Genomic DNA, 27,178 nt, shown 5'->3' on the forward strand with positions numbered 1-27,178 from the left:
TCCAAAGCATCTACTTAAGAACTTCATAGTCGTTCATACTACGCCTAATATTTTTTGTGAAGTTGAAGTAATCGGGTTATTTATATGTCTTTCTTAAATAAATGTTTATTTTATGTTATTTATGCTATTCTGCTGAACGCAGCTGTTAGAAAGAAATTAAGTGAACTTGAAAATATGTCCGTATTTTGAATATAAACTGTATCGTATATTAATTCCTTTATGAGCAAGCAAATCTACATGTATACCATCAAATCGTATTCAATTAAACAATATACAATGCAAACTTATCTTTCCCAACAGAAAACAAAATTATATTTAAGTTGCGGCTTCTCGGGAACTTGAGCATGCCGGTTCTGAAGTGTTGCGTCAATATTGACAGTTTGCGAATGTTTCTGAACTTACAATTTTCTTCTAAATCTAGCACCGCTTTCATAAAGTAAACGACTTCTCTACAAACCACATTCTTTCCAAAAGTAATAAAATAAACAAACTACATAAATATGCCAACATCTCCGGCGTCTTGAAGGTAAACAATTTTTAAAAGTATAGCATTTCATTTATATATGAACTTTAAAATTTAAGACGTAGATAAACATACATAATTCCTCCAACTTCCTTCATTTTCAACATGATTTGATGATTGAAACAAAATGGTCTTTAATAGTAACGTAAGAAGTAGTTGGGTATTAACCTACCTACAAAATCAACCTACTAAAAGACTTGGGCCTGTCCAGAACTCACATAAATTCGTTCTTGGAACGTACTTCGAAGGCAGCCCTAGTGGGTTCTTTTCAAATATGGTAAGGTAGGGAGAGGAGCTTGGACAGAGGAGGTGAGCGTTTAACGCGCGTTAGTTAGGGGCCCCTTAAACCTAAACCTTGGTTGCAAGTCCCAGGCACTGTTGAAGCTCCTCTCCCTGCAACGCGATGGACCCGGCACCCGCACGGTGAATCCATTGAATGCTAAGAGGTTTCGTCTGATAGGAAAAGTAATTTAAATAGCAGTTTTGTCTTGTCTCTAAAAATAATAAAAATTAAAACAATATTTTCAATTTATGATGAAGAAATATGTTTCTGTTTGATCATATATAGTTATTAATTTTTAAGCGCAGGTCTATAGGTTTATATTACAAAGCAGGACTATAGATTTATTTTACAAAGGTGATAAAACTCACCTTATTCAGTCCATTAAACTAAATTGTTTTCTACAATGTTAACCTCTGACTGTTAACTGTCTACGGCCATGAAAATCAGGCTATTAACTTGTATAATCTAGCTTAACTATAAGAACTACCAGTAAATTGTAGAATGATTAAAAACGATACCGATGACAAGATTTAGTTACTATTCTTTTCAACAGCTATGACGATTTAAAAAAGAACATGTTTAAAATAAAAAAATAAAATAAAAGAACCTCTCATGTGTTCCAAACTTTATTTATAAAACTTATACAATTATTACTACGTATGTGATAAATAGCTATTTGTGTAAATGCATATTGTTAAACAGCCACATACTTCTTATAACGTTTAGCAGAATTCATCTCACTTCAAAAAGAACTTTAAAACATTTCCTTTCAGATGAATTCTGCAAACATATTTGTCGTCATAAATATTTTGACTTTATAAAACGTTAAAAGGACTTAACTAGAGTGATATGACTGTGAGTTAATATTAACGTAGTAAAAGATTTGAGGGGCGAAATTCTTAAACACAGTTATGTTTATTTATAAGCTAATCTATAAACCAACTATAATTTTCCCTCTTCGCTACCCGAAACTCTTTAGTATAGAATATAATAATAATTGATAGCTATGCTATATTTAAGAATTGACTACATTATAAGATTATGAATGATTTTTATAATAATGTTAAAGAATGTAGTGCTTTGATGTTACTTAAATATGAACCTTGACCTACAACTGCTAAGAAACTTTTTAATATTGAATAATGAATATCACCTAAGTGCACGGTGCTATCACAATTTGTGATTATAAAATACATCCTATAATAAGATTACGTTGATGTTTTTTTATCAGTCATGACTTCAGAGATCGCCATAGGATATATGGATATGAATTTAGCCTAAAATACGAAACGGATTAAACTTATTTCGTGTCTGTTGTTGAATTCGCCTGGATCTATTTGGTTTTGGAAGCGGTTCACTAGCAGCAGACAAGAGAGGAGATTGGAAATCATCTGTATCTGAAGTCATGTTCCTGTCTAAATCAAAATTGGAATCTATGATGCTGTCAAATCCTTCTTTTACTGTTACGTTAAAAGGCTCGTTTTCGGAAAAGTTAAAAAAATTATTTCTTGTATCGTTAATTTTCAATTCACTCTCCGGTTCAACAGTTTTATTTGTAGCTTTTGCATCCTCAATTACTTCGATTGTAACAGATGCATCTATAGTACTGTTTTCTGACGTCAAGTTTATATTAGTAGCACTATTGTTATACTTTTTAATAAGAGATAATACTGACAGAGAGTTTGTCATCGCTAAATCTTTACTTTCGTCATTAGCCTTGGTTTGGACATTATCATTGGAAGAAAGACTTTTAGTTGTCACATAAAAAAAATTGTCCGTATCTTTATGTTTATCATTGGAAACATTCATATCTCTAAATTTATCTTCATTGAGGTTATTCTCTTGTGTAGACGATGGAAATACATGTGATGACGTGGTTGGTATTTCTGTTTCATTATCTGCCATATTATTTTGTATTAGTGGTTTATTTGAAATAAGTGGTCTATTCGTAGAAACAACGGTATCGTTAAAGCTTGTATTTTCATTTGGTTCCCTTAAAATTACTGTAAGTTCTAGCGATGTTTCTTCTATCGATTGTGGTTTGGTTGGATATCCTTGCGTATGTTCTGTGATAGAACCCATGGTGCTAGTAATTATATTATTTTGTGTATTCAATTGTGATAAAGTGGGAGTTGTTTCGTCAGACGAAATAGTGTTTAAAGCTTTTGTTCCTCCATTTTTAAAACTTTTTTGTTTAGTTTCCATGTATTTGTTTTTGGTCTTTTTGATTGAAATATTCTCATTTTCATTGTCTTTATTTTTATTTACCTTAGAAGAGGTACTGATGTTTATTAAAGGAAGAGATGTAGTTGATGGATTGTTAATAGCTTCAGTTCTATATAGCTCTTTGTTAAAACTATTAGCAGTAGCCGTAAACTCTTGTTGAATCTCATGCTTCAATTGTTGTTCAGAAAGTTGTTGAGCTAGTTTCTCCTTAATAGATAAAGCTGTCAAATCATCGCTTATTTTTGCCTTAGCCATAACCAAAGGAGGAACGAAATGGTCAGTGGGTTGACTAAATACAGTATCTGAATTACCTAGGCGTGCAAGTTCATCATGCAATTTTGTATATTGTAACATTTTATCATTTCCCTGTTGATTATTTTGTTCATTAGTGAACAAGTCATCATCGTGAACTAATTTCGGTGTTTCATTTTGTTGAATATAATTATTACTTATAATATCAATATGTTTCTGCAAAGGTGTTTTGAACAATTTTTCTGTTACAGAAGGTTTTAAGGAAACTTTATTAGAAGTATCAGGAATGATGGTAAACGAGGTAGATATAACTTTAATAGGACTTGATTGATTTATATCATCCTCGTGTTCTGTGGTAACATTTTCTTCTGTGCCAGTACCTTCATTATTAAAATATTGATTGTTGAATATCGAATCTGTGGTCATTTGCCACGATGTAATTGGAGACGTTCCATTTGAAGTTAAAGTTGTTTGATCTTCCTCAGTACATGCTAGCTCTTTAAGCAAGTCCTCCCGTTTCTGTGAATTCAAAGTTTATTAAACATTTTAAAAGTATTGAAGTTATGTAAGTAAAATGTTTATAATTAACTATACCACGTTTCCAGTGCATTGAACCCGTTTAACTCCAGCCAAACCGCAATCCGCAGTTAGTTGTACCGCGGCGCTCTCAGGTAAATAAAGAATCGTAAGTGCTGGCAATGCCCGTACCATGCAGCCTTCATTACCAAGTGCCCATTGCGGTACTATAAGGGGAAAGTAGATTCGAATATTTAATGATTTAATAAGGTCGTTTTAATATTTCTTCTTTTAGAAACAAGACCAGAAGATAATGACATGAAGACAAACAATATGAAAAAATCATACCAGGTAGTTCACAAATGAAAGATGCAACGGAGGGTCCACCACAAGCTCGAGCTTCCCAACGATAGTCAGCAGCAGGATCGGCAGCAGCACACAAAGGAGCAGAACGAGTATCAGGTGCAGCACTCCAATATCCATCACCACTTAAACCTCGGTAGTCCCTTAAGTTATAAACATCACATTGTTGATAGATATATTTTGGCTTTTAAAAATTTATTTTGTTTACAATTCACAAAAAATAAATCAATTATACCTATTCTGGATACCGAAATATGGATTATAATTTAACATAAATAAAATATTAGAAATAGAAAAATACACACGTCCAGGTAAAATCTCCATCTGGGTTGCTTCGGATGAGTCCAACCCATACAGCACTGGATATATCAAGCTCTTTAAGATATGCCCTGACAGCATCGTATTGAGCAGTCGTATCCACTGTGAACAAAATATATATGAACATACTCCTTAAGATACAAAGCCAAGTCTTAAGGTACCTGCTTATTATAATATATATATATATATATATATATATATATGTGTGTGTGTCAGTAGGTTTTATTCTCAAATATCCCTCAAAAAAACTTTCTGGTTCTGTCAAGATTTTTTAATATTTTATCTGAAGTGACACTTGGATATTAAAAATGAGAAACACGTGAAAAAAGGTATCTGTTAAGTTATATTAAAATAAACGAAACCTGCTCTAAATAGCTATTGTTCTTTAAATGAAGCCTTTAAAGGACGATTTAAATACAATATTGTAAGGAATAAGTGTGTATTAAATAATGTTTATTATTCTCATTAAACGTCTGAAACTGACTGACGGCCCAATTATGTTACAAAATTAATGTTAACGTGAAAATAGCAATTTGCCGACAAATTTATGTGATAGTCTTTAATGAAGCAACGATATTATATGGGTAAAATATTATAATATATTCAACAGAAATTTGGTAACGTCTGATGTTCGACACATTAATTTGAAGTTCAGAAATTCACAAGCAGTTTAAAGAATGATTTGCAGTGTTATAATGTTTAGACGTGATGTTTAAAATTAAATAATTTATTAAAACATTTGTTGTAATATTCGTTTCATATTTTACGGATATAAACAACTCCAGTTAATAAACGATTTCGTGAAAAGTGTATACTGGCAGATAGCCAATCCAATCTTCGTCTCATCGCCAGCTCAATATTGTGTTATTAATATATTCATTGTAATAACTAACACCTCCAAGGAGCAGTTGCTGTATAGCGATTTAAACATCACATTATAAACCGATTGTAAAATTAAGGTGTTTTTTGATTCTCACCTTGCTTTTTGGGAATCATTAGACTGTTGCCGGGATAGTGCTATTACAACCTTCTCTTTTTTGACGTCTAGTATCATGTGGAAAATAATCAAGCACTATCCAATTTATACAGCAACTTAAATTCAGCCTTATATATATATCTGTGTGTGTGTGTATGTGTATTAAATGAGTTATAATTTATATTATGTGATTCCAAATTAAAAAATATATATTATTAAAATATGATAAAGTACTTTATATTTAAAGTTAGTCATAAAGAAACAACTTTAAGACTCGATAGATACTTCCATTTCTGGTGCTTGTAAGTGAAGTGGGAGTTATTTCGACGGAGTTTTTATTTACTTTCACACGGTACAAAAAAAAATCCTTTGATCATAAAAGTAATGAATATTATATAATTATATATAAGACCTGCTCAACCAAGAAACGGTAAGAACATTAAATGTTATACCTATAAATTTTATACCTATAGTATTATAAATTTTCATGATTCAGTTCCTTTCACAAAGATTTTTCCAGTAAAATTAATGCACCAGAGAGATGAAAAGACTGAACTACGCAGAATAACAGACAATCCTGATAAATTAATTTTAAATCTTTCTACACCATTCACACTTAGGGTAAGTATATATATATTCCATATACTTTATTACTATTTAAATAACATTATATATAAGGCATTAGTGCTGTTATATTTTTGAGATTCCTTAGTAAAATAACAGAAAATTCACATTAAGTAGTATTGGCTCTTCAGTAAAAAGCAAATGTGATTTTGTTTCAAATTTTCTTTGAATACACGGATAAATAATTCTTGTACACACAGTAAAATATATATGACTCGTTAACGTTTGCATTTTTATGACATATTCTTAAGATCTTTTAACAGGAAAAGCGATAATAAGAACCTGAAAAAAACAAGCTCTCATTCGAGGCTAATCCTTAAACATTTATTACGCATTTGGAACTCATTTCAAACGTCTGATAAATATCATTGATATTAAATTATTCTTTCAGTTCTGATTTTATCGATACGAAATCATTTTCAATGAATGTTAAAGCGTCTTCAATATTTCAAACATTTTACAATATTGGTGACTGAGAACCCAGTTTAACCACAAAGTAAGTAATAATAATATTAATATTTCAATATTATCATTTACAGTGGGACTTTAGTGTCCTGTCCTTCGTAGTAGCCTCAGCTTAGCATTTATAAATAATAAAGTAATAGTTTAAGGCGCCACTTCGTTCAAAAAATTGGCATTCAGAATTAGGGTCAGTGGCAAATTACAATAGATAAGTTAATAACACTGTCTGAGACCTCTGCTACTAGAGTCTGCGTCACGTGACTTTGTATAAAATACAACTGTTATGTCTGACCTTACTCGAACTATAGGTAGTTTTGCTAAACTATATCTCACTCTCATATCAAACCTCCTTTACTGTATTGTTTTACCAAAATCATTTCAGTACTTTTTGTGTGAAAGACCAACACATAATTATACGTCCACACATAAATACATCCCATTCATCCTCACAAGCCTTCGCATTTGTAATATTAATAGGATTTTGTTTACGTAACGAGATTTATAAACTATATTATTGACATAATTCTGCCATTGATTTTTTATCTTCTTGTATCTAAGACCGACTTTACTTATAATCCTTGGATGAAATCAAATCATACTAACTTATTGTTAGAATGAAGTCTAAAGAAAACTCGTAACAAAAGAAGACAAAATAGTAAGAAAATATTGTAGCATTATGTGGGAACGGAACCGCTTTTACTAGAAAGTAATTTATTATTATAACAATGAATAGATTTAGAAGAAAGTTATTTAAGTCGTATTATAATAGATATAACAAGTTTATCGCCTTTAAAGACCTCGGGAATATTAATTGAAGTTTGGAATTAGATATAAAGATTGAACAGAATCGAAGTATAGTAACATTCAAACTATAAGAAAATCAAGAATAATGATGATGAGCTCACAATCGGTCATCGGAGAGAGCTCGGCTTGTAAAACTATTTGTCAGGATTTCTTGCGGCTTCTTGTCAAATACCTTGAGTGATAAATGAGGCCACTAAAAACTTGAAATGTCGTTACCACCACAATGTATCAATAAGAATTTGTTGAGAGTAAAATGGCTTAAAGACATCGCATTTTATACTCCATTATAATATGCAATTATAAAATAAATTAAGCAAACTTAACGTGGTGTAAGAATATTAGAAGACGATGAACAGTTTTCTTATAACAAATGTTTAGCAATATATATGTGTTGTCTGGTCAGCTACCAACAACCATACTACAACAAAAGCGAGGTTTATAAAACTCCCTTGTAATTCTAAATAGAATGATAACTATTAAGGGAATATTCATTTACCAAAACAATTTTTAAAATAAAATTTTAACATGATTGTACAGATACTAAAATCCTATACAAGTTTTATTTTAAGCGGTTTCTTGAATAGCAGTAAACATGAAAACACGCTTCACTAGATTTATTTGCCCCACGCCCAATAATATTGTCGGTTGGAAAATCGCCAAATATCGCAGGGACCCGCGGGACTGGCAGCCGGGAACAAGAACCTCCAATTCAATATCAGTGAATTTCGAAACATGCTCTGATATTACTCTTCTCTTATCTCATGAAATTGATGATTAAAGAAATACAACATTAAATGAAGCTTATGAAATATTTATAAATCTTATTCCAAAAAAGGTTTCATATAATACCTCCTTGTTTTTGTTACTCTTCATTTCAAAAGATATATACAGATATGTACAACCAAAAACATTTTGAAATACGATTTATATTCAAGCAATATACAGCATATGTTTTATTTGCTTCTGTAATATATGAGATATTGACATTCATAAAGTGAGGTTTCAATTGAATGCTCTCTTTGACATGTCTTGTATTAGGAATAAATAAAAATGCAATGTTAGTTGGAAATATCATGAAGAAACCTCATAGTGAGATCTCTTAAAAAACGATTTATGCAAATCAGACAAAGATTTAAAATCTTTTGTGTCGATATGATTTTGCCATTATAACAAATGTTGTAACCTGCTATTTTGAGCTTACTTTGTGAGCTTCTAAGGCACTAAATTAATTATTCAAGCTTGTTCGAATACAGCCAGGGCTGATTGACAGGCAATTTAGATCCGAATGGTAAGTAACTGCGGTGCTCAACAACCCCTTAGAGAAAATTTGCTTTACCTCTTCGAGATGTCACCTCAATGTCAGGAGTAATCAAATTGAGTCTATGCTATAAGATATCCAGTCTTGAATTACATTATTTTTACTCATCCTGCCAACATTATCGTAATTTAATAACGAAAGAAATGTAACATTTATTTTTAATCCAAGGAAGCTGTAAAAATAAGCATAAAAAGAATGTAATTTCTATATATATGTAACTTTCATATAAGATTAGCTTTACAATGGTTCAATAGTTTTGGGGAAAACCTAAGACTTGCAAGGTTTTTAGTACAATTTTCACGTTATTCTCCCACACATAATCTTTCTCCTAAGTCAGTTAATACTGAAGGTAAGGATGATAAAGAAAAATCATCTAATTCTCTAGGTATTAAAAAATTTTGAACTTATTTTTTGGGTCCAATAATAAAAAATAAATTAAAAGCAAAAGAAATAATAAATACATTATCAGCAAACTCGATAACTGTTAAATAGAAATTTCGAATTTATTATCTCCCTTAGAAGTTTCCTTGTGTATAAATCTTTGAAACTCTTGAAACAATTGAAGTTAGTTTTGTTGGGATATTGTTTAAATTCTGCAGATATTTCTTTGAAATACCTTTTAAAATAGTTCTAAGATAAAATGTTGCAGACAAGTACAACCTCTGAAAGGTTCATCTAAAATCTAAAAGGCATGAACTAAATGTACTGAATCTTCTATTTTTATTTCTAGTTATAGTCCAGTAGTCCGTGAATAAGATACCAACAGTTAGAAATGCAGTCCCGTCGAGAAAATCGACGACCAGCTCAATCGTTACCTTTATCAATATCACAACGTAGAAAGCAATACTGGCGAAGTAAAAAGAATAAAAATGTATCGGGTGGAACAATGAAATTCCTTCCATCTTTATTATTATTATTTCTATATCCAATCCAATGTTAAAGTTTCTACAGATACATTTAGTAAAAGCAATTAAGTTACTTCATACTGGCCCACATAGTGTTGTCTGGCAAATCCCCAAACATTGCGAGGTCTCGCGAGACACAGGAACACAAAACACCGCCAACTCAATGTTTGTGCACCATTAACTTTAATGGAAAGCGACGACAACGCTGTTTCTAATTTATTTTTGTCGTTGTGTACCAGCGGCGATCATATTACTGTAACCCGATATTGAAGCAACATTTAAAATGTTTTCGGATTTTGCCTATAATATACGTGATTATTCAATTCTCTATATTGTATTGTAAAGAAAACAAAGTGAGCGTAGTTAATTTTTCAAGATGTTTACTAGAAATTTTCTACTTCCATATCAGTACCTAAGACTACAATTTCACCGACACGAATACGTCCGATTAAAAAATTAATAACCTCAATACAGATGACCCTGCAAAACCTACTTAAATACTTAGGGTTGAGTTGTTGAAGCGGACCTGTAGATGTTAGCTTATAGCGAAAAACTCGTAACCTCAGTCGAAAAGCCACAAAGAAAACCAAAGAGAAAAATATATCTATCTAGTAAGGTATGAAAAACGCGTAGTGTGCGAAAAAGTTAGTTTCATTAGAATGAGGACACTCGAATATCTTAGATGTCATTAGTAAAATATTTCCACATTCACGAAGTTTTAAAGATCCATAAAAATAAAATTAAGTTTATGATAAAAAAAAACATGATTTAATTACCAAAAAGTATCATGCTGTCCTAACTGACGAAATCAAATTAGTATTAAATAGTCATGAATGTCTAGTTAAGAGTAAAAGTTTATGTGTAAAATGGAAATACAGAAAAATATATAAATCTGCGTTGAGATAAGAGATTACTATATATGCCATATATCAATACAATGAATCATATATATTGTCAAAGAAGCTGTGGCTACAATCTTCTCATATTATATATGATGAGATTTGGTGATTAGATTATATTTTACATTTGAACACAGCAAAAGCATGGTACCCTGAACATAATGTTGCAAGTTAATGCAATCAAGAGACTAAAGTTAATGTTCTTTGTAACTTTCAACAATGTAATTAGTTCCAAGCAGATAAAACCTTTGTGTTTTCAAAGTTTCAAGAGAATATTATTATACAGCGTAAACGGCTTTTGAGATATAATATACCTTAATTTGTTTTATAGAAATTAAATTTCTCTCAAACAGCTTTCTTTTGAAAAAGAAACGATTGTATTGTACCAAATAAATTAATTGGTTTAGATTACTTTATTTGCATATATACTTAAATTGTTTTACACCAAAAAAAAAACTATTAATTCGTTTAATAGTTTAATATATAGTTATTAGCGCGTTTAACGCGCGTTACTTAGGGGCTCCTTAAACCTACACCTGGGTCGCAAGTCCCAGGCACTGTTGAAGCTCCTCTCCCTGCAACGCGATGGACCCGGCACCCGCACGATGAATCCATTGAATGCTAAGAGCTTTCGTCTCGTTTCGTCTCGTCTCTTGTTCAATATAAAATTTGATAACTTTACGTTTTGTATAAAAAGTACTTCCTCAGAAATTTCCTACAGTTTATATATATGTACCATTTTATTCTATTACGCTTTTCTGTTGAACAAATTTTTATCAACGATGACTCTCGATGACGGAGATGTTTATAATTACAGTAACTCATAAAATACATCGCATATCAGGTCGATAAGTGCAATTTCATAAAGTACACAAGCCTATAAGACACTACGGTTTCAATCTCAAACACAAACCGGTTATGTAAATTGATAGCATTAACTTTATCACGTTACATCCCCCAGCCTAAGTCGCCCTCGGGGTAATATCGTGAGAGATTCGGCTATTCCACGGAAATTGAAACGAAGGATTTAAACCTTATATGGAAGGAAATCAAATCACATCCAACGAGTACAAAGACGTTCTGCAACATTAGCTTTGGAATTGGCCATTCAGATAATGAGCACCGAAACATTAAAGTATTTGAATGTTAAAGTGAATCGTTATGCTTAAATATCGTGTGTTGTTATCTCTCTACGTTTAGAACATTATATTTTTTGTGTTTTATATTTATTGTGAATATAAAATGCATTTAATTCTATCAATAACCAAATTTAAACGAAGATCTATCTCATCCTTAGCTTTTTCTTTCAGTCTGCCATCTTCTAAACTATCTCGAAGTAAACTGAATAAAGTAAAGGTTTAGAATTTTTAATGCCCCTGTAGCGGTTCCATTTATTTTGCGATGTGTCAAGCCCTATACAGTAATAATAAAATATTCCTTGATAACTATTATAAATAAATGAAATAATAAATAAATATAAGCAATTTTCGCTTTTTAAAACGAAAGACCCATTAATATATCTTGAGTTTTAATCATTTATGTAATATAAATTAAATCTGTTGACTGTGCGGATAAAACCATGGCCTCGTTTGTCCTCCTAACTTGGCTGACACTTGACGTCAACCGACGCGATGGATGCAAACAACATATACGTAATTGCTGTCAAATGGACTCACGCCATCGTGGCTTGGGTTCAAGGAAATTGAGATATAGAAAATAATATAATGCGGAAACAAGGTAAGCTTAGATAAATAATCCGATTACGGTAAATTGTATAAAGATATTTTGTGTAAAGAAAATACTCATATCAAATGTCGTCTATTATAAATGAAATTATTAACTACACGTTCGCATTTAAATGACTGGATCGATTTTAATATTAAATACTCAGGCTTTTAATATCCTACCTTAGAACACTTGTAACTTGTCTTATAAGTTATACTATTATTTATAATTCTATTATATTTTTAGTTAAGCTGTAACTTAGGTCTAATGACCAATTATTGGAACAGTATTGTTGCATGACATCATCTATCTATTTTTGGAAATCCAACATTTTATTAAAATTACACCCAAAAAAATCCCTTCTATTTTAAGAATCTTGTTTAACAACAAGTTTATATACATCTTTTTATACTAAACAAAAAAGACCTGAAAGCCAGAAGTGTTGAAAGAATAGAAGCGATAAGTACAATTTTTTTTATTTATACAGCATTGACTGTATTGCTGACGAGAAGCATTCCGTCAAAAGTGACGTTGATTGACAGACATCGGTATTTTATAAATTTATATTCATAATTATTTTTACCACATTTTAAACAGTCATTTTTGAGTATTTTTATTTTTATCTAAGAAATTGCGTAAGAACTAGTAATAAGATAATATATATGCATAATATATGCATAATATATACATAAAACACTATATATATACTTTACGTATTTCATCTGCTTCCTCCTTCATTACACACAATGGCTATTTTGATATTAGTGATACAAATTAATTTAACTTTAAAGTTAACTTATTTAAAATACTTTATTGAAATATTTAAGTAAGTGACACAAACAGAACTCGATTATGACATCCGGTATATGCTGTCTCAATCGCGTTACTAATTAATTCCTTTAGCCGTCTACTGTAGTTTGTAGAATTAGTTTTCAATAGATTTCAAACAATAACATCAATATTATTCTACTTTATGGATATCCTCTGTCGCTCTATACTTTCTGTCTATAATATTACTTAAAACCTTATTGCTTAAAAACTTTATAAATAACAATATGGTGTACAAATTTAAAAGTAATTAAAAGTGAAATCCATAATAGGAACACATAAAAATTATGCTCAAATGCTTGACAAGATTTTCACAGTGGAATTTTATGAAATTATTTCAGCTCATAAAATTTAATACGCTCATTCGCTTTGAATACATCATCCGGGGTTATTACCGTCCTAAATCATAACTGCCATGATGGATATCCGCAAATACAAACAATGCCTCAATATGAAATGAAATTATGGTGCATGTGGGTCAACGAGGTTATGTGATTTTAGAGTAAAATGTAAATTACAGTTTCATGGAGCCAATAAACCACTACGGTTTATTTAAACTTCGTATTTTTACGTCCGACGTTCGTCAGCTGTTTCGATTTTAAAATGAATTCGTTTTATTTTTTTTTTAATTCGACTGGTAATATGAACTATTTGCACAGCTTTATGAACGACCAAAATGAATTTCAAAATGTACACAAGCAATGAAACAATTTGATTGCTATCACACTCTTCTGTTTATAAATCTATCCTTCAACGTTTAGTAACAAGCCAATTTTATTATATTTATCTACAAGTACAACTCTAACTTCCAACTCTTTAAAATAATTAGCGTATATATTACTTACTTTTATGAACACTACGTTGAAAGTCAATACACTGGCCATTAAACGAAATAAAAGTGTAAAACGCGTTTATTTATGAGTAGCCTTTTAATATTTTTTTTTTCCTGAAACCACGGGACGTAATATGAAACAAAAAGTATTTTAGGCTTTCAAGCTTTAAGCCAATTTCAATTTAAATATTTTCCCACTTGGCAACTTCAGGTCGAAACTCTTTAATTACCTTGGAAAATGACGTTAACAAAGGTGGAGCCGATCGTGCCTCTGAATTAATGTAGTGTAATAAGTCTAACGGAGGCTCGGCTCTAACATCTTAGCTATGATTAATAGGGCCACTTAATAATAAATTCTGACAGGGTTATTTTAAGCTACCTATATAGGCATGACGAATTTCTTGACTAACATGTTTTTGTATATAATAAATCTTTTACCTTCCATATCTAGAAACAATGTTCAACGTGCAAGTAATATATATATATATGAATAATTGTAATAACACTTAGGTAATATTACTTACGGTCTCAGAAATACAAAAATGCTTCGCTCGATCGATAAGACACACCTTGTCTCTACATATACATCGCTGTAATAAAGGCCGCACCTCATCTCACATCCCCTAATAAACGAAAAGTAATCCAGTCGTTATGGATTGAAGTATCGGAAGCCCATTAATTGGACCTATCTTGTATTTCACTCCTCCAAAGATATCATATGATGTTTTCCTCAATGTTAAAATGTTCAAATTAGTCATTTAACGGAATTATACTGGTTCTAGCGACTGTAGGTATCACTATACGAGCAGAGCTATGAATCAATACCTAAATCTTTTTCTAAGTACAGCCGTTTATTATATAACCGTTTCTTTAATAAAAATATCATCAATGACTCTGGATACAAGAAGTTAACAATAATATCTAATAAACAAAATCAAAACCTTTTCAGAATTTGGTTCAGCATTAAAATTCCAAAAATATAAAAGAAGCTCGTAAGTCGAGGCAAAATTGAAAAAAGCTTTCAACGCTATTTTATATTCGCTTCAGCCAATGAAATGATTTTATGGTCGTTTACAAAATAAACGATTCACAAGGAAACAGGTTAGGGTGGAATCTCTCATAAAGTCATGTAAATATATGTTTCCGCAACACTAACCTACCTCAGATATTGGTATCCCTTTATCCTCGTGTACAGCTTTACTATTAGAAAATATTAAACCACGTAATCATTCCAATAAGAAAAATGTTTATTCTTCTCAATATATTTTTATAAAATTATTTTACTTAATCACGCGTTAAAAATTTAAAAAAATCTTTACTTCATAAACATTTTCCTAACTGGCAACTATTATAACTATGTATAATTAGTTTTTACTCGAACGTCCTTCTGGATCCCATGGGAACCTTTTCAGACTGTGTTTTATTACACACTCACGTAGTCGCTTAAACAAAAATACATCACACACGTAGCAATTTCCGCATTAATAACATTAGCAGTATAATTTTGCACAAAATTACATTTTGCTTCATATTAAAATATAATCCTATTTTGTGCTTTGATCGTCTATTAATCTCAAAAAGCCCGGAGCTAAGACAAGTTGTCGTTTAATAAATGATCTCGCTGTCCTCTTTACAAATTTTGCTTCAAACCTTACCCTCGTCCATTTATTATTCACATACATAGAAAATATCTAAATTTATATAACCAACTAGAAAAAAATACTATATATGGCTTTACTTGTGTTCTATCAACACATTTCAAAATTTAGCTATATTGACAATTGACGATTTTTTAAGGTAGTTAAAGCTCAAATAAATTGCAAGCTATAAACATTTCCTACTCCTTTGAATACCTATGGAATGTTTTTACTGTATGAGTGTTTTGACCGTCTTATACTGTCATAATTACAAAAAAATAAATAAAAGCAACATGCTCTAAGTAAAGTCCCAGACTGTTTTTAAGTGTCTTCCGAGCTCAGTTAGTCTTCCTTAGTCTCGTCCTGAATTGTAAAACATTTTTAGACACCGCTTTTTAAACAATATCATTTTAGTATTATAATAGAAAAATATATAAATTAAGAGAGTATTATTTTCAAGTCGATAGAATCTAAAATTACATCCCTCAAACAAAAATTAAAAAGAAATAGTTAGTTAAGTAAGTGTCTTATTGTATTTGAAAATAAATTTGTCAAATAGATTTTACAACATAAAAAAGTACATTTTAATAAAATCGAGTTCAGTACAATTCTGAGGCTATTTTTAAATAGGTTATTTTATATGTAAACGTATATAACATAATAAGATTATGGAACTAAGATTATATTTAGTGATGCTCCCTCACTATACTATCTACTTCTATTTATTTTACCATAATAACTTATAACTTCTTACTTATTTATTTAAAACTACCTCGTGATTACTATAGAGAGTTTATCGCCACACCCATCGCCACAAAATATAAGGTCATTATCTCTTCGTACAATCTCCACTAATAATATTAAAAGCATTCGGCTATTAGTAATGATAATGAGAATTAATTGATTCGTTAAAATGAATTATAACACTTAAAATGGAACGTTGAATGAGGAATTTGTATATCAAAAGAAAATCTCGTGTTAGAGCTTTTTCGACGCTCTGAATTCTTTTCTGTATACGATCTCCGGCAAAAATGTGTTTTGATAAATATGACATCATCAGTAAATAATATCTGTTGCCAGAGCTCATGTTGAACAAAATACAATACTATCTTTTTTGTCGTTTCTATGTAACATTAAGTTTATGAACAAAATGAGATATTTGTTTTACAAGCGTAACCAAAAATTTATTTTTGTGCTGTAAGCATTTTAGGAAAGAAATTTACTCATTATTTTCAGTAAAGAAGAGCAGATAAAAAAAACGTTTCCTCTATTGCAAGATCGGCACATCAGTATTTTTTGTACCAATAGAAATCTTTCCAAAGCCGATAAATTTTCGTGATAAGCGTTTTAGGGTCAGTTGCCCTTTCGTTTCAAATATATTCGGTACAGCAAAAAATACTTACGCATAGCGGGTATTATGCCTCGTTCTAACTCGTTTTCGGGCAACATTTTTCATTTACCGAAGATGACATGGTAGTTATTTCACGAGAACCATTGATTCATACAAATTTTGTTTTATAGAAACAGATAACTTAAAAATCGTAAAATAAACTATTGCAAAACAAAAGAACACAGAAACCCGTATCCTAAATTCTTTTTTTTTTTCAAAATAATGTTGCGTACCTGTCTCACTAAGTATGAGACCTGTCTTACTCTTTGAGATACGTAAATGTTGATTATTTTATAAGAAGTAGCGTCTTAAAAGTAAAGGAATCCTTTGTCAATATCTACCGTCTTTGTAAGAGGAACCGAATTGTTGAAGAGTTTGTTATTCAGTTCTCTTATAATTAACCTTGGAATTTAACTTCGTTATTAAAATAAAGTAAGTATATTTAAGCTAAAGATAAATATTGATAATTACAAGAAAACGTACTTATTTCAATGTAAAAATATTGTACCAATTTAATTGTAAATTCAAAGTATATTTAAATAATTTAATTAAGTCATCATCATCATCAGCCTATCGAAGCCCACTGCTGAGCAAAGGCCTCTTCTCACATAGAGAAGGTTAGAGCATTAATCGCCACGCTTGCTCAAGACGGGTTGGTGATTTCAATCTTATAATTTGAAATTATAAGACCAGGTTTACTCACGATGTTTTCCTTCACCGTCTGTCTGTTTATTTGTTAATTAAGTGTACATAAAATATTACCTTATTTTAAACAAAGCTTGAGAAGGTATTAAAAATAGTCTGAATAAAATTATAATTTTTTTGACTAATAAGTGAATAATAAAATTTCAATTCCTTGTTTACATTTTCGTTTTACGAATAATTCAATTTGTGAAACATATAAACAAAAAATAATAATAATAACATAAAATATTATACAACACAATGCACAATTTTAATTAAATTTGGAACGGACAAAATTATTTGCATATTTAACATAACAAATATTGTACCGATTAATTATTATGAACGGCTTAAAATCGAATTGATAATTTATAAGTTAAATGAGGTTTAATTACGGATATAATCGTCGCATACATCAAGTCTTTGCTCATTCTCTAACACAAAAAAATCTTAAACAGGATTATAGTGCACATTTTGTGTGGCTATGTTTATGTGTGTGTTTAAAATAAACTACTCGTAAAGGTGAACATTTTCAACTCCCACGGCATCGACCAGATATAATTATCATTTGTTCACCGCTCGTTTCTCAAATTTTATAAAATAATATTAATATTATATTATAAATATTTATCTTCTGCGATCTTATTTCGGTATTAAGTGAACTTTTATAATAAAGGCTTATCAGAATTTTGTTTACGGCCTTTTAATCCGATCGTTTATTAATGTTTTCCCTTTCAATTACTTACCAGGGCCTTTCATCGTCATATCAATTTACCAAAGTTTAAACGAGAAATCGTTTTGAAAAAATATAAAGATGATGTAGCCTTCAAAAATTTTTTTGCACAGATTAATTTATATATCCAAATATGTTTTGAATATGAAATTTTATTAGAATGATCACAATGGACCATACGTAAGGAGGATAACTTATTTTGATCCCAATGTTCACTAATTTCTTTTTGGATCCCAATAATAAATGCTACAACAAATAATGACAACACACTTTCTTAATGGCAATTTCTATTATCCTCATATAATAATAATGTATCGTTAGTTCAACGAGTTGTTGTCGTTAATAGAATTACTAGACCGATATTTCAGTAGCAAAATACAGAATAAACACAACATGCTACAGAAAACATATTAATGAACATAGAAAATGTTGTACAAATATATTTTTTTTGCGTATGACTAATATTGTGAAAGAAAAACTGAAATAATAGTTCACTTCTACAGAATCCATTTTTTTTTTATATTACAGGAATATTTATTTTATATGAAAAATATTTCTGTATTAAATTTAGTTTCTCTATTAGTTTCCGTAAAGCCTTAGTTCATATATATCTTATACTTCTCTGAAACATATCTTTCTTCCCAACCGATCGATTACATAAAAGAAAATATATACACTTCATGACACGGATAGATCTATTATTGAATAGCAAATCTAACTATAAATACCGTTGCTATTGAATATTGGTTGAAACCAAAAATATAGGTCACTCATCTTAAATTCATACCCCAATGACGTTCGTCTAAATCGGTTTCAGAAACAACGAAATTCAAGCCAAAAATTCATATTTTATTATTCCTTAAAACCATGTTTCCCAGTACCAGAAAAGTAATTTAAATCTATTAAGATTTAAATGAAAAATTAAAGAGTCGGTTCACGTGAAAATAATTATTGGAATGACTGCATATTCTCAAGTCTAATTCTTTAACCCAATGTAACAAAATGTATATGAAAAATATTATTATAAATACTATCAAATGTATAACTCATTACTGTAGATTTGATAGCAATCGCAATCAATAAATAAAATCAATAAGTAACAAAAATGACCAAACACAAAAAAATGTGCATTGGAATTGAGAATAAATTATTTTAAGTCTCTTAAAAACTTATGGACGTCTGCTTAATCCTTCAAAATAAATTTATACAGCAAAATAAATACGAAAAATACACGAGTCCATATCTAGAGCAGCAATATCGTAATTTAAATAGCTAGAAATATATTTTCCCAGCACTCACAGCTTTCATTCACTTCAAAAAGCTGTGCGGTATTCATTTTATACAGCAGCCTTTAATTTGTAAAAACATTTTAAGTTGAATAGATTCAGAGCAACCATTGAGGTTTACGTTTTCAATGAAAATCAGTGTTTTTTTTTATTCAAACATACAATTCTGATAAAAACATCTACAAATAGGGATGTCACTGACTTCAACTGTCCTCAATATTCACAAACTAATCATTTCTCTAAGTTGTTATTTCTGTAACGGTAGTTTTTGCGAATTCGGATGTATTGCGATGGACTCCTGAATTATTGTTATATTTTTACTATAATTCTTTGTACTTCACACATATATTTAAAATGTCTGTTCATCCAAAAACAATTATTTAGTCAAACCAATAACTAATAGCAGGTTACTGTAAGACTGCTTACTGAGAATTCTTTTTGGTCTAATATTGTAATATATTGCGATTGTGAAGACTAGCGACTACTAAAAATAACAGAAACACAGACGCTAAAAAATATATGAAACTAAAATGAAGGTTGCAAATAATATAGTTTTAAAGAAGGTTATATAGACAGAATAGGAAACAGAAACTTTTCAGACAAAAATCGTAACAGACACAATAAACTTATAAATTACAGTTCTCGAGAAAGTTTCTTTAGTAATTTTGGAAAGTTGAGATATTTGAGATGGGAATAAATCTCAAGATGTCGGTATTTCGAGACTAATTTAAGTTTCTATTTACAGTATGAAGGCGTTTCATGTTACAAAGGATTTCTTCAACAAGACCTTCGAAGCCCGAACATAACAAGGCGTCAAGGACGGCAATCTTTTGTTTTTGTTCGCTTTTAAGTAATACTTTAACAAACAAAAAAGAGAAACAAACTAATTAAGGGCTATCAGTGTATTGTTTGTCCACCAATTACTTGGTTGGATAACAGATATTATCATTTTTTTTTGCGAATATATTTTTATTCTGTTCTATCATATTACCTTTGTGTTTAAATATAATTGTGTATGAGATAATATCAAATCTCTATGTACTTTATAGTTTAGAGATATATCAAAACCGAATAATTAAGAATTTTAAAATAATAATGTTAGGATTGTATAACAAAAATTCTAATGAGATCTAAGATTTTCGCGAGTCAATTAAATAAAACTAATGTTTTTCGGATTTTTCTAGGCGAATTTTATTACTTTAAAAACTACATAATCCCGACGTTTCGGTTATTTTTCAGCAACCGTGATTACGGGCAGACGAGATGTGATTGTGATCACGGTTGCTGAAAAGTAACCGAAACGTCGGGATTATGTAGTTTTTAAAGTCATAAAATTCGCGTAGTAAAATCCGAAAAACATTAGTTTTATTTTAAAAGTCTAATTATTATGTTCCTTAATTATCTTGAAGATAGATGTCTAGTGTTGTATATGTCCTGATATAATCATGTCCAGAATAAATAAATGTAAGGCTAGTTACTGTCATTTGAACTTTTTATATGAATAATTGTTAGTTTTTTCAAAAATTGTACAAAATAAATGAACTAAAATAATCACAATTTTTCATATATAAATAAAGTCACATATATTCGTACTCATAATTGTGAAGCGTAATTGATTAAAAGATCCTTTTTCGACTTAACCTCTAAGCCGATTGTCTTGAAATTTAACATTGAGATTTCTTAACCCCAAATGACGGCGGCATTTCAAAGGCTTATCTTATATAATACAGCGTTGGGTTTTTACGTCAAATTATAAACAAAAGATAAATGTTCTATGTTCGTAGGTATTACAATTTATTAAGATGAAAATGTTTTCCCAGGTTTCTTATGTAAATTTGTCATCAAATATTCTTCTAAACTATTTCACAAGGATAGTAAATATAAGTGGCAGTAGTTTCGGCGATTATAACCAAACTATAAGACAGAAATAATAAATGTTGATAAGTTTATTCGTTGTACAAGAAGCACTACTTCTAAGGTCATTAAATTAGTATATAGGAACAAAACTCAAGAATCTTTTTTTTTAATATTTATATATTTATTGTTGTGCAAGTATTTTGATATTCATTACTTTCTGATAAGATATTGTGGAAGTTTTATCGGCGTCGTTTATTCGCGATGAGCCTCAGGGTCGGCTCACATCAGCGGTAATGGCAAGCCTGTGTCGATTATACTTAACAGGATAAGGTCATATAGATCCTTGTCAAATATAACTATCGTGTGCTAACATGGAAAGTTTACAAGCCATTTGAGATATTACGACGTATTAATTTTAATTATAATGTATTCTGAATATATAGCAGTCACAACTTATACGCACATTTTTCTATTGATAATCATCAAGTATTTAGATTCGCAATATTCACTACATTATTTTGTGATTATATCTCGTGATTGAAATAAACTAGTGTAATTCTCTTATAAAGAATACGTAATATTTCTATAAGTCTATCATAAAATGTTCTTTTTTCAAAACAATAAGTCTTAAATAACTTCGAAAACAAAAATATCAAGCTATAGAGCGCAATTAGTTGTAACTGGAGTATAAAAGTGCTGTTCTAAGCGAGTATTGCCCCATTTTTATGAAAAATGGTTGGATTGCTTTCCTAAATGATCTCATTAAATCTAACAATACTGTAGCACCGGTTTTAATGCCGCCTTGTTATAGTAATGATCTGATTACATCATAACTGCTGTGTCATATAAGAGATTTCATTAATGACACGATTTATAGATGAATCAGGATTCATTTAATTTAAAATAAACGATTTATTTATGTTCGTTATCAAGTTTAATCATGCCAGTGCTTTCGTATTTGTTTCAGATCTCATGAAATAGTTTGACAAGTTTTGGTTGCTCTGTCGTATTTAATGGACTTACCAGTGACGAGATTGGCGTGATGGAACTGGCAGACGGCGTCCGCCTCGTACCAGGAGATGCGGTCCCTGAAGTAACGGTAGAACACTGGGAAACCCTCCTCCGGCAGAACCCATGTGTTGCTGATGTTCACCTAAAACATAACGGGAGATCAGCGGCGGAACAAATTATTAATAATTTTCTTTTTAATTTTAGTCTTCTTATTAAAACTTTATTACTTTTTAAAGATATACAAAAGAAAATTAACGACAAAATTGTCTACTATGTAGTAAAATTATTTAGTGTTTATATTATGGAATTTCAAAAAATGTCTTTTTCTCCAAATAAGGAATGAGGAATAAGAGCTAGTATGAGTTTATGTATAACGGTATGTATTTATGTATATTTAGCTAAACATGACCCTGTTTTCGGAACTTCGTTGTAGTTACTTATCCCAAGTTACGAATACGCTAAGTAGTTCTATAACAGTGGTAATTACATTCTCAAACATTCTTGTGCATTCTCAAATACAATGTTCAAGAATTCGTGTTCAAAGGTTGTAATGGAATGCGCTGGCGCCGCTTTAATAAACATCAACCGTACTCTTAACTCAATAGAAGTTAAACTTACGACTATAAATTCTAACTGTTTTAACAGACGCTTGTCAGGTTAAAGCTATTTCCGGTTAACCGTCATCTGTTTCTAATATTTCCCTCAGTTCGAAAAGATATTAAGCGCTTTTCACTCATAAAAAGGATTTCACTCTTACATTTTATTGGGTTCGTAAAAATGCAGACAATTTAAATCCAACTTCTTAGCTAAATTAAGTATAGAATATTTTATACTTCAAAGCGATTCAAACTGAGATATTGCTTACAGAGAATACATTACTAGTTGTAATATAAATTTCAAAAAATTACTTTTAAAAGAAAGTTTTTATATTAAATAGAAGTAATTTCAATATTACGTATTTTTATGTCTCAATGGGTTATATGATAAATATTCTTAGTAATACGGAACATAATTCTCTAGAAACTGATCTGGTACAAGCACTGAATGAATAATACAAGTTTATGTGGAATCGATTCTGAAGTACATCAGAACTTGAAGCACTTCGAGGGAAATGCGATAACGTAATTAACTAAGCACTCCCCTGCCATTTGACTTTCTAAGTAAATAATCTTCTCAATATTATTTCTCTTATATTTAACGAGACTCCTCCGGTTGATAAAGCAATAATTTGATAAGTTTTTTATTCAACTACGTTTGAGTTACAATATTGTAAACAATGATATTAATTAGATTGAACAATTATGATCCTAAACGATTTTTATCGTTTTCAAAACAAACATTTGAAGAAATTTATTTAAAATTACGTCGACTTTATATACAGCGTACCGAAGTAAAAATACTTTTTTTTATTTAAGCTAGTTAAAAGATATAATTATACATTACATTTATATAGTCTGATTAAAATTCTACAAAGAACTCTTTAATAATACGAACAAAAAAAAAGATAGAAGAAGCGAAATTCTCTTTAAATTTATAATCTTTCTTAATTTAGACGTACTTTGCTCATTATTACTTTAATTTATAAATTAAATTACAACCCTGAGACGTCTACGAACAAAATCACCCCTTTCTATTTTATATATAACATTTGGTTTTTCAAAACTATAAATCAACTTGTTTCATATATTATCTTTTATTTTTTGCCTTTGTATGTGGGAAGGAAAACTCTCATACGATCTATGTAGAATGTCATCTTTATCTTATTATATATATATTTCTTATATTTTGCACTATGTATATATCATCTTACGGCTTCATGTATTCTTGACGTGTCGACCATGTTGTACTGGCCGTCACAAGCTCACCATTAGACTTAACTAATCAGTAATTAAAAGGTATATGACATCCGTAAAAGAATTAAAACAAAAAGAGCGGAATATGTTAGTAGCAATTAAAAGAATACAATCTCTCTCGTATGCCCTCTAAAATCTGCAGAGACCTGTTAGGTGTGATTTAAGAATTAGCCAGCGGCCATCTCAGACCGGCCATCCTGTAAAGCTTTTTTAAATATTGCGAGCCAGGTGAATGACCTCCTATTTATGAACGCGTTGACATGAAGGCTTCGTTTTTCTTATAATAATATTTTAATATTTTTTTTACACTAATAATTAATAGGATATCTTTTACCGAGTTAACGAAAGGTAAAATATTAATAAACAAAAATATATGATCAAAATAAAATAACTCTTTTCAGTTGAATAAATATTAAAAGAAATAATAATAATAATAATAGAAATTTTTTCATGGCGAAATGATCAAACTACGAAAATTTGTTAAAAACTATATACATATATTCTTTAAAACGGATTTTATTAATTATGGAATTAATTAAAATATATTTATATATATATATATATTAAAATGAAAGAAAGAGAAAAGAAAATATTAACTTAAAATAATATATATATCTTTGTTAAGAATTCTTTTTATTGACGGTCAACTGATAAAACCACAATGAGATATTCTTAGGTTAAAATTCGTACAAGAAGTATTTGAAATATAATTTATAGTTATTATTATTATTTTTTAGTAAATATGTAAACATTCACATTTATTTATCGTCGTATTGTTTTAAAAAGGTAAAATTTCGATGCTTTTAATAAGTCAATTTAAAAAAGACAATTTATTTTTCTTGAAATGTAAGAGGAAGCGTGTAAAATATTCGTGACATAAAGCCTGTTTCACCACTTTTAACCCTAATTTAAAACAATCACATTTAATATTTACCTTTAAGGTTTTAATACAATAAGTATATATTAGTTAAAAAACGTCAGGAAAGATCTAAGAAGTATATAATTTTTAATTACTTTAATGCATTATAATAAATTTAACACTATTCGAACTTTTACTTTTTGAAATCTAAAAATTTATTACATTAACTCACTCATGTCCTTAAAATCTTTTAAAAGCTGCAATTGCCGAGGAACAAAAATTAAGTTAAAATAAAGTCATTATAAAATACCAAGATGAGAGAAGAGTATCAAATATACTCAAATACGCTATTTATAACTTATTATATTAATAAATTTTATATCAAACACGAAGTAAAATGCATATAATATTATATAAATACAATAAAGTTACAAATTCTTCATTATAACCATGTTTTCGTATGTAATAATATTTTGTTAAACAAGAAGTAAGTCATGCTTACCGCGCGCCCTTGGACTGCGACGAAGAAGGTTAGAAGTAGGAAACACCACATTACGTAGCCGGAGCTTGTAGCACTGACGTAGACCCAGCCGTAGAGGTCGGCTACGATCGCGTGACTGACGCACTGTAGCTCGCTTAGCGTGCTACGATATACTCGAACATCACATTATATAAACAAATATTGTACAATAACACTGCAGGATAAGAATAACAATTTTATTACACTTTTGTTTTTGCTCAGGTCAGGGTCAGTTTGTACACAGGTTAATGACATAAATTCATCGAAAAAACATTAATTATTTTATTCTACTGACATATTAAAAATCTATTTTAAATTAACGCCATTTAAATACGTAGTTTTAGGTAAAATCAGTTTACGTTATAAAATTATTGAAGTAACCAGTGCAATGAATATTACGCTTTTGGATTGCACAAAATGCATAGACGCATCAGAAAGTCGTCTTGGTATAGTAAAACCTATATATATGTGCAAACATACATACATATGTATATATATATCGATGTAGTATAATTCTATCGATTCATTCTTTGCTTGACCAATTTTTATGTAACACTCTCATTTATATAATTATGTAAGACAATTGTCTGAAAAACCGAGCTCTAATATTAATATTTTCAGATTTGATTAAGATACAAATATTTCAATCTAGTATAATAATACAGTTTCTGAGAGACGAAAGCAGACAATTACTTACAAAATACAGAAATGCTTTTATATATACCCTGCTCGTTCCGACGTATCGATTTTTAATAAAAGACCTTGGTGCAGGTGATATTTATATTTCACTGTGTACTTTTGATATAAACAGCTCTTGATGCAATTTAATTTTTTTGTAATATATAACAAAGTAATAAAAATACATTGAAATTAACTGGATGTAGGTAAATATTAATTTATGTAAAACATCAAGACCACAGAATCATTACGATAGTAATTTCAGTGACATATTTGCAATACTTCCGAGTAAAAAAATCTGAAAACCTTGTTTGTGATCTCTCAAGAAAATCCACGTCAAGGTATGGCTTAAATATATTCAATGCTAAATTCAGTGGTACTAGTAAGGTCACGATTGATAAAAAGGCGAAGAACCTGTAACGTGGCATACAAGGAGTCTTGGATTCAAATCCCGCGCCTAAAATTATGCTAGTGTGATTATTTTTTATGCTTTATTTTATTACTTTTAATATGGATACATACAAATTACATATACGGCAATATTACTAGAATACATATAAAATTAAATAACATATATCAAGTAATTTGCCATATTGATTTTTTCTTTAAGTGACGTCATGAATCCATCAAGAAGCAATCAAGGTTTAGCGTCACAAAAATGGCTATCAATACTTATCAATTTATCATCAATCAATAATTATCAAACCAGAGCCCCAAAAAACCTCTTAAAGTTTTCCTGATTACACTGCTACAGAGATATGAGGCTGTATCTATATTTTAACTGACGTCCTTATTAAAAAGCAAAGCATGGTATAC

The 27,178-nt window shown here is 29.9% G+C and overlaps 1 protein-coding gene across 1 annotated transcript; it reads right to left on the minus strand.

Annotated features, from left to right (window-relative positions):
* Window positions 1-1,416: 1,416 nt before the first annotated feature.
* On the minus strand, window positions 1,417-25,818 carry LOC116779628 (uncharacterized). The gene is made up of 6 exons (XM_032674011.2): window positions 25,667-25,818; window positions 22,465-22,594; window positions 4,469-4,583; window positions 4,149-4,306; window positions 3,879-4,027; window positions 1,417-3,803 (listed from the first exon to the last, which is right to left on the minus strand). Exons 1-6 carry the CDS (start codon window positions 25,715-25,717, stop codon window positions 2,079-2,081), a joined length of 2,328 nt encoding a protein of 775 aa, XP_032529902.2. The 5' UTR covers window positions 25,718-25,818; the 3' UTR covers window positions 1,417-2,078.
* Between the last annotated feature and the right edge of the window lie 1,360 nt (window positions 25,819-27,178).

The sequence above is a fragment of the Danaus plexippus genome, chromosome 2 (assembly GCF_018135715.1).
Source record: "Danaus plexippus chromosome 2, MEX_DaPlex, whole genome shotgun sequence".
Taxonomy (NCBI): Eukaryota; Metazoa; Arthropoda; class Insecta; order Lepidoptera; family Nymphalidae; genus Danaus; species Danaus plexippus.

Bases quoted from the DNA above. Each gene is read 5' to 3' on its own strand.
- LOC116779628 (XM_032674011.2), bottom strand. From the start codon at position 25,717: ATGTGGTGTTTCCTACTTCTAACCTTCTTCGTCGCAGTCCAAGGGCGC. The intron at 4,584-22,464 runs GTAAGTCCATTA...TTTTGTTCACAG, and splicing joins TCACGCCAATCTCGTCACTG to TGGATACGACTGCTCAATAC. The intron at 3,804-3,878 runs GTATAGTTAATT...TTGAATTCACAG, and splicing joins TTCAATGCACTGGAAACGTG to AAACGGGAGGACTTGCTTAA.